Raw genomic sequence first — 14,460 nt, 5'->3', positions numbered from 1 at the left:
TCCCAAGACACTTCCTGTTTCTCTTAGTGGGTAGCCAAGCCTGACTACCTGCTCCCAGGTGTTACGGTTGGGTAGGTGAGGGCTGGGGCCTGGACGCCCAGGTCTGAGGGAGGAGGGAGCTGAGGGCCGGGATTCCCGGGTCTGAGGGAGGGGGGTGGCCCAGTGCCCATGAGATCCATGACTCCTGCCAAGGTCTGCAGTTGGGAAGGATTTATTATCACTAAGTAGCCATGACAGAGCAGGGGGTGTGGGTGACACTAACGAGGCTGCTACAATCAGCTCCCCCTGAGGCAGTGATTAAGGGCTCATTACCCACCGGGGAGCCTGGGAAAGGAGGCAGGGGGAGGGGGACCGAGTCAAGGGTGTGTGGAGGGAATGAGGAGGGTCTGGAGGGAAGAAGAGCCGACCCCCCTCAGGGGAGAGTCTGGACACTGAGGACTCCCAGGAGGCCTGGGGGGAGAACACCCCAAGGAGGAAAAGGACTCAGGAATGCCTCGGAAAGACAGTGGAAAGAGGAGAATGTTCCAGGTGGTGCGAGGAAAGACACTGGTGTGGGGAGCCCTGAAGGCAGGGGTGTCCCCAGCTGGGGTCACGGCTTCTCCAGCTGAACATCTCCGACGTGGAGGCTGCCCACGTCCTGGTAGGTTCCCTGGAGGCCCCGGGAGATGTCCTCATACATGGAGCAGTCATCGAGGTTCAGGCCCTGGGGTGGAAACGTGGCGGTGGGCATCAGTGCCCAATGGCCTCAGGGAGGAGCCCCAGGCAGAACCTCCAACGCAGCTGTCCGTAACCTGTCCCCACCCTCCACTCACCTCATAGAGATTTTCATCTTCATAGTCATCCTGGATGTCCACCCCAAACTTCTCGCTCTGCCAGCGTTTCTGTCGGGATGGGGGCCTCGGTGAGCATGGGGGGAGGTGGATACATCCTTAGAGCCTCCTGGAGGCGGGGATGCTCTACCCAAGGTGACTCCTCTGAGTGCTTCCTCCAGTGCCCTGGGAGGAGCTCTGACTACCTCCTTTTACAGGAGGGGAAACTGAGGCCCAGAGGGTGAGGGCCATGCTCAAAGCCACACATCAGGGGAGGATGTGGACCGGGTCTCTGGGTCCAAAGCGAGTGTCTTTTTGGCTCTCTCCATTGCCATGTTATTCTCGTGAGCAATGACACAACAATAAAAACAGGGCCTTGTGGCCTGTGGGGAGCCTGGGAGGGTCAGAGACCCCAGCCCCCATCTTCTCTAGCCTTGGCATGGGTGTGGAGGGGGCTACAACATTCCAGGGTGGGGACACCCTGGGTGGGGTGGGGGAAGAGTGGCACCCACCCTAGGTATTTGGGGGGTGGGGAGTGAGGATGACCCTGGAGAAGGGGAAGGAGAACACTTGGTGTGTGTGGGGGGCAGTGAGGCCTCCTGGGGTGTAGGGGGGGGTGGTGAGTGAGGACACCCCCTCTGTGCCTAACTCACTCAGCTCACTAACTCACTTAACCCCCAATACCCCAGTGAAGTGTGTGCTGGCGTTCTCCCGTTTCAGATGGGGAGCCTCAGTCTGGGGGGCCCCGGGGGCTCACCCGGAACAGCAGCAGCGTCCCGGGCACCACGGCGCAGAACAGCAGGATGATGCCCTCGGCCGTGATGATGCGGTTCTTGGTGCCCTCCCTCATGGCCAGGAAGGGTCTGGGGAGGGGCTCTGCGAGGAAGGGGTGCAGCTCAGAGCCCTGGCACCTGCTGCCCTCCCCACCCCCCCTGCCCACCCCTCCTAGCACCGAAGCCCTGGGGCGGGTGAGAACCAGCTGCCGCATCGAGCCCGGGGTCCGGGACCACTCACTGCGCACGCGGAGGTAGGTGCCGCAGGAGCGCGTGTGTGATGTGTTTTCTTCCTTGACCCAGCACTGGTACAGGCCGCCGTGGCTCTTGTTCACCTGCGAGATGGTCAGCTCGCCCCTGTCGCCCTGGCCCTCGCCCTTGAACACGGGCGGCCACGTGTAGTTGCTTTGGAGGATGAACCACCAGGTGACATTGGCGCGGGTGCCGTTGTGCAGGCACGGGAGGCGGGCCTCGTCCCCCACATTCACCGTCACCGACGGGGGGCCCGAGTCCACCCACAGGGCCTGGCACCAGGGGCCTGCGGAGGGGCCAGTGGGTCAGGACCGTGGATGGGGACTCGAGCCCCAGCCTTGGCCCCTGGGGCTACAGTATTATTCCTGGGTGTGGACACTCCTGGGGGAGGAGAGTCAGGGTGCCTCTTGGGGGTGGGGGAGAGTGATGATGCCTCTGGGGAGGACAGTAAGGACACACTTGGTGGGGGATGAGGCCATCCCTGAGGGAGGGGGGGAGGACCTGAGGGAAGAGTGAGGATGACTAAGTGTGTGTGGGGAGTTGAGACACCCCCGGAGTCCCTAATTGCCGCCCCACTGCCATCTCTTGCACCTGCCCCAGACCCTACTTTATACGTTGGCCCCACTGGACTCACTGGCTTTGGCTATCTGACTCCTTAGTGTGGGAAGCCCCCTGCCTGGATAGCTGTTTCCAAAATTGCTTCGGCATCACTTCCTCCTGGAGGCCTTCCCGGTCCAGTTTCCCACCCCTGGCCACAGCCCAGCCCTGCACCGGGCACTTTATCTTCTGTAATCTTTACCAAACATTTAGAAGTAGGTTCTTTTGTTCTCCCCATTTTATAGGTGGGACTGCGGAGGCCTGAGAAGGGCAGTTGGGGGTAGGTAGCAGTGGGCTTCAAATGCCGGCCGCCGTGGGCCTCTCCCTGCCTGGGACTGAGGAGCTGCTCTTTGGGCCCTGCCTTGCCGGGTGACCCTGGGCCCGCCCCTCTTTGTGTCAGCCTGGGGGTCAGGGGTGGGTTCAGTCCTTTGCTGGGATGGGGGTTAGTGGCATGGGGGAGATGGGGTGTCCCTGCAGGCTCCTCTGGGGACCCCCGGCTCCCAGCCTCCCCAGGCCAGTTCCCACTGCCGCCCCCTGTCCCCTTCTGGAGGTGGCAGGAGGCCTCAGGAGATGAGGAAGAGGAAAGGAGGAAGAGGCGGTTAAAGGGGCCGAGCAATGTCACGGTCACAGGCTTGAGAAGACTCAGACCCCTACGCAACCTTGGGCGAGTGCCCTCCCCTCTTCCGAACTCCTCCGGGGGTCAAAGGAGGCAGTCACAGTCCCTGCCAGGTGGCCTTGGGGCTGGGTGGGGGAGGGGAAGGGCGGTGCTGATGACCCGCCCCCCTTCTCCCCTCCCTTCCCCACCCCTGGCACTTAGAAGGGGCTCCCCACACAGAGGGTGCCTGGGGCTCAAGGTAAAACAGGAGAGAGCTTTCCAGGCCCCTCTGGAGCTCAGCGCTGACCCGTCTCCTTCCTGTCCCCAGCCCTCCGGCTCGGGCAAGAGCGACCTTAGTTCCTTATTTTGGCCTTTGGGTACAAGAGGGTGGGAAAGGCGTCTCTTGCCCATGCTTCCCTCCACAGGGCTGCAGACGTCCCTCAACTTTGCTGAGGTCCCTCCAGCCTCAGCTCAGCTCCCCCACCCCCCACCCCAGTGTTGGACCAACAGATACAATTCCCCCAGGGCCTTCCCCAGCTCCCCGCTCCCGCTGCTCCGCGTGTGCCCCTCCCTCCAGCCTCCCCCAGGGGTCGCCTCCTGCCCAGCACCTGCCCCTGGGCCACATACCCGGGCCAGCGGTGAACAAGAGGAGGATGGTGGCAGGCAGAGCTCCAAGGAGTCCTGGGCCCCCGGGCATCTTCCCGCAGTGGGTCGGTCGGTCTGGGTGGCAGCAGTCCTGGGGTACCAGATCCCACCCCGGCCCCAAGCCCCGCCCCACTTCCTGCCTAGCCCAGTCGGATTTGGGCTCCACTGGTCCCCACTGCTGGGCCCTTTGGCTGTGGGGCCTGGGGCAGCCCCGGCCTCCTGCCTGCCCAGGGCCTCATGCATCAGGGCTACCAGTGGAGAGGAACTGCTCCCTGCACCTGCGGTGGCCGCAATTCCCCTGAGGGACGGCTGCCTGGTGGGGGGAAGAGGCCGGGTCAAGGTCTCACTGTTCACTGCTGCTGGTGAGCCTGGGGAAGGGGGCAGGGGGAGCTGGCGTTCCGGGGCCTGCTGCGGGCGGATGGTCAGGCCTGGTGGTTCCCAGCTTGGTCTCTGCCACCCAATGACCTGGCATGAACTTTGTCCTCTCTCTAGCCTCAGTGTCCTGGATTCTTAGGGTTGGGGATGAGGGCTTGCAGGGGCTGTGCTCGTGCAGCCCTGAGCTGGGGCCTGGCAATCGTAGTTGGTATCGATGAGCCTGAGGCCTGCTCGCTGGGTGACTCCTTGGGGAGACATTTCCCCACCCTGAGCCCTGGTGTTTTTAATCTGTGAACTGGAGATAAGATAGCTCCCTGGTGTTGTGACATGAGATGGTCTTTCTGGCACTTTCGTTTTAGCCTCCCCACTGTGGGGTGGGGTGGGCCCGTCTCCCATTGCTCGGAGGAGGGAACTGAGGCCCAGAGAAGGCAGGAGCAGAGATCCAAAGCCCCTTTTGTGTGACTCCCACATTCTTTCCAGTGCCAGTGTGTGGTTTCAGGGCAGGCAGAGAGGAAATGAGGCCTGAGGGGTTGGGTTGGGGAATAACACGAGGTAATTGGACTGTTTGTGGGCAGTTCAGGGATCCTCACAGGGAGGAGGAGGATGCGTAGAAGAAAATTCAATGCAGGGAGATGTTTGGGAGCACAAACTGGGAAACAAGCTAAAAGCCTGTTTACGGGAGGATGGGTGCTTGGGCTGTGGGGCAGCCAGCCGCAGAGCTCTAGACGGCAGGGAAAAGCCTGGGCTTCCTGCATCAACACAGCAGCATCTCAGAAGCAGCAAAGAGGAGGAAAAAACATGTGGCACTACACAGTTGACTTGCTTTAAAAAGGCAAAATGACGCACACACCTGTAGTGAGAGGGTAACATCAGGCAGGGGGATGTCAAACACCCAGTTCCTGACAGTGGCTCCTTCTCAGGGGGAGGGAGGAGGGCTGTGACTGGGGAGGGGGGTGCAGGGGCATCGCCAACCTTGGTTTGGTATCTTGTTTTATTTCTGAAGCTGGGTGGTGGGTTTGTGGATCTTTGTTAACTTATCACACACACTGTTTTGTGTGCCTGAAGTATTTCATACTTTTAAGAAAATGCAATAGTGTCCTCTGCAGAAGAGCTTGGGTGTCATGAGTTGGAGACCCCGGGTTTGAATTCCAGCTCTGCCGACTCACCGGTTGTCCAAGTTTTTCCTCCTGTAATAGGGCTGCAATTCCTCCACTTTGTGAGGCTGTAAGAATATTACACAATGTACTTAGCCTGGTTGCTAGGACACAGTTGGTTCCCCTTCTCTGACCCCAGGGCCTTCCCTTCTTCCCTCCAGGGACCCAGTTGTTCTCTTGGGCGCCTTGCTGTGTGTCTTTCGGCATGTCATTAGCCTCTCTGCCTCAGTTCCTCCTCACTTACAGGCTTCCAGGGAGAAGCCTGGGTCCACAGCCCGCAGCCCTGGAATTTATTATGTTCCTCCTTCGGGAGCTGAGCTGGTTTCCAGGCCCTCGACTGCCCCCTAGTGATGGGAGAGGCGCAGCTGCTGGCTCTCGGGCCCCCTCCAGCCCTAGTCGGCCTGCAACTCCCACTCACCCAGCACCCCTAGTGCCCGGCGCAGGGGCAAACCAGACCTGCTGGGCATTGGGATCTCACGACGGCCCTGGGAAATGTTTTCATTCTCAATATATGAAAGAGGAACCTAAGGACCCAGAATGGGGAGTGACTGGCCCAAGGCCACTTGGAGAAGGAAACCTTTAGGCCCCAATTTCCCTCATTTCCCAAGGGACAGCTCACTGTAGCAGCTGAGTCTGAAGGCTGAAACCCGGTGGCCTGGGTTCAAATGCTGGCTCTGGCAACTCCAACTGTGGGACATCAGGCAAGTTACCTACACCTTGACTTACTGTCCTCATCTCACAAAGGGGACTACACTGGCACCTGCTTTACAGGGTTGCTGCGTGTATTAAATATTTGCAAAGCCCTGGCACATGGTAGGCCCTGTTTATTGAACACAAATTTTCCAACACCGGAAGCCTCAGAGCTGGAACGGGTGACAGCTTCATTCCTCACCGGATGTAGGAATCTTTGGCTTGATTTCCATTTTAAGCATCTCAGGATTAAATTTGGGCAATGCCAACGGATTCCCTATCAGGTGTGCTGCCCTGCCCCAGGGCTTTATGTGTTACCTCGAGGGATCCTCTTGAATCTAAGGAGTAAGCAGCTTTACAGGAGAGGGAAGTTGGGATTTGAACCCAAGTTGTTTGAACTTCAAAGCCCCACTTGCCCATGGAGGGAAGCGGGACAACGGGTCAGATGCGAGGAAGTAGCTTGGGCTGCAGAAACATCGGGAGGCTGACAAAACCGACTGAGGTTCAGCATCTCAGCCTTCCCCCTTCTGCGAGATGGATATGACCGCTTCGGACCACCGGGGCCCTTTCCGGGCTCGTCCTTCCTGCGATGAGCACGTGCTCACCGAATGCGATTCGGACTTCGTGCCCTGAGTGGGGCCACCCACCGCCCAAGCCCCGCCCCATCTGCCGAGAGCCAGTCGCCGTGCAGGACAGTGGAGATGGCCTGCCCAGGTGCTAGTGCACTACGTCAACACTCATCTCCATAACACTGGGGTGGGTTGGTCCCATTTCACAACCAGCTAGATATGAGCTCAGGCAAACTGCGCCCTGGACAGGGCCGTGAAATGAGATGCCACTGTGTGCATATGACAGTGCGGAGGACACGGGGGGGGGGGTGGAGGGGTGGGGGCAGAAAGCACGTAGGGGATGTCCCTGGGGGCAGGGCCTGCCTCTTCTGCCCTCCTTTCAGGCAGGAGACCTCAGAGCACCTTTGCAGCCCCGCCAGCTCCTAGGCACCAACCAGCCAGGACTTCTTGCCCACTTGGGAACTATTTCAACTGGCAATCTGGGCCCCAGGCTTTGCCCACTTCAACACCATTCAACCTCAGCTTGCTGGACCCCTTGCTTCTCTCACACAGTAAGGTGCTCCCTCTTCACCACCCCCACCCCCCAAAACAGAAGAGAAGCAGCCAATCAAGATGGCCAGACCAGGATTACAAATGAGGCAATTTATTAACCCAGCATCATTTGTTCTAATGTTTCTTGTTGGCAGCTGCCACCTGTGGGAAAAGATGGACAAGATCAGTGTTGGGGCCTGTGTAGGGGTACTTGGTAATAGCTACCGACCAGAGGCAGTGACCAATCTGTGTGCCAGGCATCCTGACTTGCAGTTTTTCAAATGCATTCATCACAACCCAGGTATTCTCCCATTTTATAGAAGCATTAACCTGAACTCGAGGAAGTGGGGGGCAGGGTTGGATTCTGTCTTCTGCCCAATGCCCTGTGTGAGGGGAAAGCAAACTATCTGTGTCAGGCTCTGGGCCACAAACCAGGCAGGCAGGAGCTTGTCTTCTCATTCCCAGCCACCCCCAACTCCCACAGGACATTCCTTCCACTCTTTCGTGACACCTGACTAAGTGACAAAACACTCCAAGGCTCCTAAGCGGCTATAGTAGTTACAAAAATAAGAAAACCAACACTGAGCAGACGTCAAGCCCAGTGGGAATCCTGAAGCAGTGACCCACTGGGTCCTCACGGCCACCCTATCCTTCTGAGATGTCCACTCTATGGACTGGGAGACTGTGGCTGCACAGGGAAATAACGCTCCCGTAGGGCACCAAGCAGGTCAGTGAGAGTCCAGATGGAGACCAGGGTTCTGGGGCCTGACTCATGACAATTACATCCCCCTCCAGTCTCCACTCCATCCTACAGGTGTCCCCCATCTGAAAGCTCAGCAAGTGTAAATGATGAAAACACTGCAACCAGAATCAGAAAGGATGCCGACAACAAGGGAAGCTGTGTCTCTGCTCTGCAGGTACCTTCTTTCTCTTCACCCAGGCGTTCAAACCAGCCAGGCAGCCTTCCTCTGACCCCCACTGCCCGGCTGTGCCCTCCAGGACAGGAAGCAGGTCCAGGGGCTCAGGATATGCCCATGGAACCATCGAGGGACCCAGCTCCAGCCCACACCTAGGCCTTACCTGTCCGGCGATTCTGTCCAGATCTCTCTGTCCCTGAGGTGTCAGTTTGCGGCCCCTGTGGGGAGGAGGGTCACACAAGCTGGTGAGGGCAGGCCCGCAGCCCCCTCCCCAAGAAGGCACCTGGTGTGGGGCCACCACATGATTCCAGCTAAGGTAAGTCATGCCAAGGACCCCAGTTGGCCACATTTTAACAAGCTAGGGCAGGAGTGGGAGCCCCCTGGGAGCTAACGGGGTGGTATTTGTGCAAGCATTAGATCAAAAGCCCCGAAAAATCAATTGGGAGAAGTTAACGAGCAGGCTAATGAAAGTGGACAGTCGCTAAATTGCCTTCCTGGAGCTCTGGGTAGTCAGCCAGAGAGACCGGGACAGGACCCTGCAGGGGGCTGACAACCTCCTGTCTCTGCCTACCCCACCCCCCCGCTCCTTGACCAGACCCCCTTCCCCGCATACCCATCCTGGTCCTTTTCCACCATTTTCAGCCCCTCCAGGGCTTGGAGGACCCGACGGGCCACGCTCTTGGAGCCTCGGCTGAAGTGGCTGGGCATGACTCCGTTCCTCTGACGCCCCCCGTAGATCTTGGTCATGGAGCCGACCCCAGCGCCTCCACGCAGGTACAGGTGCCGTGCTGTTGAAGCTAGGTGGGGAAGGAGGGAGGCTTGAGGACCTTCTCAGGCAGAGCAGGCTGAGGGAGAAGGGCCTCAGCCACTGGTGGCTGCTTTCTCACAGTTCTGTGTGTGGAGGGAGGGGGGCAGCTCTTTCTTACCATTTCATAGCTGGGGAAACTGAGAACACAAATCAAGATGCTCGGCAAGGGCTGCCTTCTTGAGCTGCCCTGGCCCCGTGGGCAGGTGAGGACCACCTCCACATGCCTAGCACCGGGAAGGAGACCAGAGGAGACCACTAAGTGTTCCACAGGCCAGGGCAGATGCCCCTCGCAGGAAATGGCCCCACTGTGGCATGTGCATCACCTCCTCCCAGGCATGGTGGCCCTTGACCCCACTGTGGCTGCATGACTCTGGCAAGTCTCCGTTTATCCCTTAAGATGCTGTTCAGACCTCAGCCTCCAGGGAATCAATCCCACACTCCTGTTCCACGGATGTCAAGGCTGACACAGAACTCTAGCCTGGCAGGCCCTGCGCCCAATGTATAAGCCCCTTCCTACCTATATGGTAACAAGATGATCTTGGGTGAGCCCCCTGGCCTCACCTGGTACCAGTCCCTCTGCCTGGTCTCGGGACGATTCAGTGGGAATGCGCCAAGGAATCCTTTACAGAAAGGGAAACAAGCTCCAGAGGGGCCGCCATTAGCCCACATCACACAGCTCCCAAGGGACTGTCCCTGTTGTGGTCTCCTACCTCAAGCGCTATGAATTTGCAGTTGGGGCCCACACACTGCTGTTGCATGACCGTGCTGGGCCAGGGAGCTTAAAGGCAGGGGGCCCAGCCACCCCAGTCTACTGAGAAGCCTGCAAGGTCTCCCCAGGTCCAGCCATGCCTGGGATGTGCTCTCCCACTTGAGCTAAACTCAGGGTTGGGGACAGGCCACTGGCAGAGGCACAGAAATCAGGACTGTCTCAGGAAGGGGAAAGAAAAGATGCCCACTCCTGAGCACATCACACTCCTAGAAGAGGCTGTGTGCGAGAAGGGATGTTCAATTGCAGTCTGGCGGGCTGGGGCCTGTCTCTACCTGGGACAAGTATGGAAAGAGGTGGCCAAAGCCCTGAGCTGTCAGGTAGATTCCCAACATGCTCCTCTGGCTTGGTTGAGGAGTCCATCTACCTCCAGGTGCTTCATGTGGTGGCACTGAACGAGGCAGCTCACACCTGGAACACACTGACCGCGAGAGTAAACCCCAATAAAGCCTGACTATTAGTTTCTTCTCATGGGGTGGTGATGGGGCACTTTCCCATCTCTCTTGACACTGTACAAAATCTGTTATAGATAAGAACCTTTGTCCTATATTACAAGGACCCCCTCCTCCCCACCCCCTTGCAGGTTCATGCTAATAATTTTTCTGACCCACTAGAAGGGAGAGGAAGGGTGTAACTTCACAATCTAGAAGCTGTGAGAGTTGAAATATTGAGTCCTATAAAATATCAACCCCTCTTCCCCATTCCCTTTAGATCAGTGGTGTTGACATCAGTGGCTTTTCCTTCAGTCTCTCCAAACCCACTTTCCCCCCCAGAAAGCCCTGTGGAGTCCCTCCCACCTTGCACTGCAAAGCAGGGGCCAGGGAGCTGTGAGTCCAGTCAAGGGAGAGCAGCTGCGAGTCCCATGCCCGTCTCTCCTGCTAGGCCACGAGGCTCAGCTCCCTACCCAGCGCGGGACCTGCCTACTCTGCATCTGAGCGCAGGCAGTCCAGCCCTCACAAGAGTTGCCCCGGCCCAGCATCTCAGCAGCCTGTTCCAGGTCCCGACTGGTGGCCCCAAACTGACCTACTGAATGAATCAAAAGAAGGGAACGGAACCCCCACCTCCCTGAATTTCCTTTACCCTCTTTTGCCAGACTGCTACCACACTGCCCTGATGTCACGCCTGAATCACCTCCCAGATCTCAGTCCTTCTAATACAGTACAAGTGAGTGGGTGTCCAGCCTGTGCCAGAGTCAAAGACAGACTAGCCTGCATCCTACAAGAAATGCGTCCAGACACCATGAGCAGGAAAAGCAGACTGTTCTGTCTGAGAATCAAGGCCAGGGGCCACTCCACCTCTTCACCAAGACCCACGGTGGTCAGTCCTCCCCTTGCGTGACACTGCTTCTCCCCTTAGAGCCGTTCTCTGCCCTCACCCTTCCCCCATCTCCCAGAGGGCCAAGTTCTGCCCCAGCCTTCTTCAACCCCAACACCCCAAAAACAAGGCCTGTACATTCCATGATCCCCCCTACATACCTCCAGAATCTGCCCTGTCCCCACAGCTTAGCCTCAAGACCCCGGGAGAGGCAAACGGAGAAGCCTCCATAGCCTCCATGATCCAAAGCCAAAGAGAACAGGAAGCACCAAGCCAGCTTTGGACAGACCCAGTATGCCATGCCTGCCCACTGTTGACTTTAAAGCACTTCACCTGTAACCAAGAAATTAAAACCTAACAGATAATTACAATGATCGAATCATGATATGGATGTCTTCTTGCTTTCTAGTATATTGTAGAATAACCAAAAGGAAATATCTGAAATTACTGAAATCCATTGAATTGCAAATTGTAAAAACCTAACTGGCCCCACTTGTACCCTTATCCTGTTTTACAACTTTAGAATCTTATAATCACAAAAACAACCTCCTAATGTTAATGAAGGAACTTACCACTGACTTGTTATTGTAATGGTTAACTTAGTTCTAGCTGAGCTCCACTTTTTTTTACATTTGTAAATTGTAGTTGCTTGTATTTCCTCTTTTAAAAGTAAAAATTCTATCTCCCCTTGTCTGAATCCATAAAAACCCTAAACTCCTTAGACTGGGGAGACAGACTTTTAGACCCTTAGGTGTAGTTGTTACTGCTTCAAGGTGGCAATAAACTCTCCTTTTGATACTCTGGTGTCCGTAATTTGTTATGCACGTTGGGCAGAGACCCCTGTTTCTTCTTCGGTAAAATGACTCAACTTCCTGATACAATGAGCTGACTGCCTAACTGGGCGGAAGCCATCTAGATTCAAGAACAGCGGTTTGTAAACTTTTTCTTTCAAGGGCCAGACAGTAAACATTTTAGGCTTTGTGGGCCAGACAGCCTGTGATGATAATTCTGCCGCTGCAACAGAAAAGTACACAAATGGGAGGGGCCAGGTGCCAGTAAAAAGTCGCTGACAACCACGGCAGTCTCTGGTCTCAAACACAACCAGCTAGGGAGCTGGCTGGGCAGGCAGAGCCGCCAGGGAAAGGCGTCTGGTGAGCAGAACGGGACACAGCAACTGTGTAAAAATTGCTGGCAGGTTTGTCTAGGTTTATTAACCAGGGTCTTGATCCCATTTCAAGTTAAAAAACAAAATGCTCTCTAGGGAAGAGCTGAGGTCCTTTCAAATGGTTTAGAGGTCCACTGTGGCCTCAACTGTCGGGAGAACTCAGCCGTGTCTCTTAACTTCCCTGGCATCAGGTTCTCCCAACTGTAAAGCAGATATGACCACCCCTGTTTAGCTTTTTGTAGGTGCAAAATATCACCAGGTGTTGTGGAAATCACATACACTCGCCCCTCCAAATGAGAATAAGCATCAAGATTCCTTTTCCCTATCCCAGAAACAAAGCTGACTCTTAGGGCATTGCCAAAAAATTCTCCAAACCAGACAGCCGCCCTCCTCCAGGCCTGCTTTCTTAGATAAAATAAAGGAAAAAGAGTGCTGGGGTGGGGGGCCGCAGAGGCCACAGCCAACCCATCTTGGTCCCATGTGTCAGTACCAAGACCTGAAACGGATTGGGCCCCAATGACATTTGATGCGCAAGTAGACTCAGAAACGTACAACTGCTTCATGTTCTGAAGTGCTTGGCAACTTGCACCAAGGTCTTTCTGGAATTTTCCAATTCCCAAACTCAGCTTCCTATCCACTTCCCATCTGGAGACGAGCTTTGGCAAGGATGGAACACCCACTTCACAGAGGGAGAAAGCTGAAGACCAGAGAGGCCAGGGCTCCCTAGCAAAGGTCTGTGTAGGCTTCGGCATAACCTGAAGCATGGACCCCCCAACCCCACTGGGTTAGGCCTTCGTGGAGGGATGGCTTATGGAACCTGAGATGTCAAGGTCAAGTGAGAACTAGCACTGCAGTCGGGATAACTCAGGTTATTACTAGTCTGTTAAAAACAAAGATAAGAGAAAGGGTTGCCAAGAGGTTACAGACTGTTAAGGTCTGGACACTTCTTTGGGCACTTGGGGATCCTGTCAGGGTTTAAGAGCAAGAAGTTATCTGACCAGACCTCCAGCTACTCACTTAGAAAGAACTTGTTAGAGAGAAGACAAGCCAGTGTGATGATCTGAGCAATAACAAAACAGTAAAAACAGCTGACATCCCTTGAATGATTGCTCTGCAACGAATACATTTCTAAGCACTCTGTTTATCCTCACAACGACCCTATGTTGGCATAATCACTGGTCCCATTTTAGTTTATCTAACAGGCACCGGGAAGTAATCCACCCAAGGTCACACAGCTAGTTAAGGGGCAGAGATGGATTTGAACCGAGGGAGCATGCATGACTCCATGCAACTAGAACGGACACCACCTCTTCCTAAACCAAACTGTCTTTAAGTAAAACATGAGACCACTCATGGATCCCTGGGTTTCGTTTGCAGCTCAGCCAAAGCCATAGGTTCTCACACAAGCCTCTCACAAAGTATGTGGTAACCTTTGACTCCCCCCTCTTCCTGTAACTCTGGGGAGCAAGTAAGAGTTCAGAAGACAGGGATCACAGCCCCCCAGCCCAGGGCCCCAGCTCCTCACCAGCTCGTGTGTAGAACCAGTTCTCATCGTAGGGAGCAAGCTCTTTATGCTTGGCCAGTTTGACAGTGTCTACCCATTCTGGAACTTTCAGCTTCCCGGACCTGAGATCAAGACAGTAAGGTTCAATTCAGGAGTCTCTACAGACTTCTTCACACTCCCAACCCTTGCCCTCAACACAACCGTGGATTAACAGGAACCTTAAAATACTTCCAAGATACAAAGAAAGGGGCTGAAACTGGAATGCAACCCAGGTCTCTTTCGGGAAGAGTGGTCGCCAAACTAGGGTCCCTAAGGGTCAGGTTCCATACTCACTTTTTGAGGAAGGCTGCCAGAGCTCGGACGAACTCTTGCTGGTTCACGTCTTTTACAGTAACTCCAGGCATCTGCGAGAGAAGGATCAAGCATGTGAACACAGGCCCGGTGCAGACGACTGACAGGGACCCGGGCCAGTCCCTGAACCGCTCCTCGAGCTACACCGCAACCTTAACCACCCCTGTTACTCCCGAGGGTCCTAGCTAACTCCAGGCCCTAGAGGGCCCGGGTTCCTGGGGGGGGTCCTACAGAATTCATCGACGATGCCGCTCTCTAAGGGTCCCACGAACCCAGACTGGGCCCCGTTTGTGAAGATCCGATGCAAACTCCCGGGATTCTGGGGGTCCCACGCAGCGCCCCGCCGCCCACCAGGCCCAGTCCCAGTCCCAGTCCCGGTTCTCCGCGTGCGCCGACCAGGCATGCCCGGGCCTGCCGCTCGCACGTGGCCGCGGCTACAGGGGCGGGGCGTTCCCGGGCCGGGCGCCCTGGGGCCCTCAGACGCGTGCTCCCGGTACTGGGGAACCCGGCCCCGGCTTCCCGCGCCCAGGCCGACCAGGAGCGCGGCTCTCACCGTGCGGCCTCCGCGCTGCCGGCCAGGGGAAAGGGAGCGACGGGGTTTCCCGGACGCACAAGTCGGGGGACGGATCTCGCGAGAGTCCCAGA

At 56.4% G+C, this 14,460-nt stretch overlaps 2 protein-coding genes and 1 long non-coding RNA gene across 3 annotated transcripts; 1 reads left to right on the top strand and 2 right to left on the bottom strand.

Annotated features, from left to right (window-relative positions):
• Positions 1–195: 195 nt before the first annotated feature.
• CD79A (CD79a molecule) lies at positions 196–3,793 on the bottom strand. The gene is made up of 5 exons (XM_037820690.1): positions 3,654–3,793; positions 1,824–2,120; positions 1,567–1,685; positions 813–881; positions 196–703 (listed from the first exon to the last, which is right to left on the bottom strand). The coding sequence occupies exons 1-5, from the start codon at positions 3,721–3,723 to the stop codon at positions 590–592; spliced, it is 669 nt and encodes a 222-aa protein (XP_037676618.1). The 5' UTR covers positions 3,724–3,793; the 3' UTR covers positions 196–589.
• Positions 3,794–6,793: 3,000 nt separating this feature from the next.
• Positions 6,794–8,297, top strand: LOC119521973. The gene is made up of 3 exons (XR_005214441.1): positions 6,794–7,717; positions 7,805–7,907; positions 7,990–8,297. It is a non-coding gene; the product is annotated as an uncharacterized LOC119521973 (long non-coding RNA).
• RPS19 (ribosomal protein S19) lies at positions 7,082–14,457 on the bottom strand. The gene is made up of 6 exons (XM_037820705.1): positions 14,369–14,457; positions 13,798–13,868; positions 13,486–13,586; positions 8,521–8,704; positions 8,071–8,125; positions 7,082–7,152 (listed from the first exon to the last, which is right to left on the bottom strand). Exons 2-6 carry the CDS (start codon positions 13,866–13,868, stop codon positions 7,126–7,128), a joined length of 438 nt encoding a protein of 145 aa, XP_037676633.1. The 5' UTR covers positions 14,369–14,457; the 3' UTR covers positions 7,082–7,125.
• Between the last annotated feature and the right edge of the window lie 3 nt (positions 14,458–14,460).

The sequence above is a fragment of the Choloepus didactylus genome, chromosome 27 (assembly GCF_015220235.1).
Source record: "Choloepus didactylus isolate mChoDid1 chromosome 27, mChoDid1.pri, whole genome shotgun sequence".
NCBI classification, from domain to species: domain Eukaryota; kingdom Metazoa; phylum Chordata; class Mammalia; order Pilosa; family Megalonychidae; genus Choloepus; species Choloepus didactylus.
Note: the sequence above shows the minus strand (reverse complement) of the source record. Positions and strands in the feature narration are given on the sequence as shown.

What these genes read in the sequence shown, in the direction of transcription:
- CD79A (XM_037820690.1), bottom strand. Translation starts at nt 3,723, where the DNA reads ATGCCCGGGGGCCCAGGACTCCTTGGAGCTCTGCCTGCCACCATCCTC. An exon ending in CTTGTTCACCGCTGGCCCGG is followed by an intron (nt 2,121 to 3,653) that starts GTATGTGGCCCA and finishes GCCCCTCCGCAG; the next exon opens with GCCCCTGGTGCCAGGCCCTG. An exon ending in GGACGCTGCTGCTGTTCCGG is followed by an intron (nt 882 to 1,566) that starts GTGAGCCCCCGG and finishes CCATCCCGACAG; the next exon opens with AAACGCTGGCAGAGCGAGAA.
- RPS19 (XM_037820705.1), bottom strand. Translation starts at nt 13,868, where the DNA reads ATGCCTGGAGTTACTGTAAAAGACGTGAACCAGCAAGAGTTCGTCCGA. An exon ending in CTGGTTCTACACACGAGCTG is followed by an intron (nt 8,705 to 13,485) that starts GTGAGGAGCTGG and finishes TTCCCCACCTAG; the next exon opens with CTTCAACAGCACGGCACCTG. An exon ending in TGGACAGAATCGCCGGACAG is followed by an intron (nt 7,153 to 8,070) that starts GTAAGGCCTAGG and finishes CTTTTCCCACAG; the next exon opens with GTGGCAGCTGCCAACAAGAA.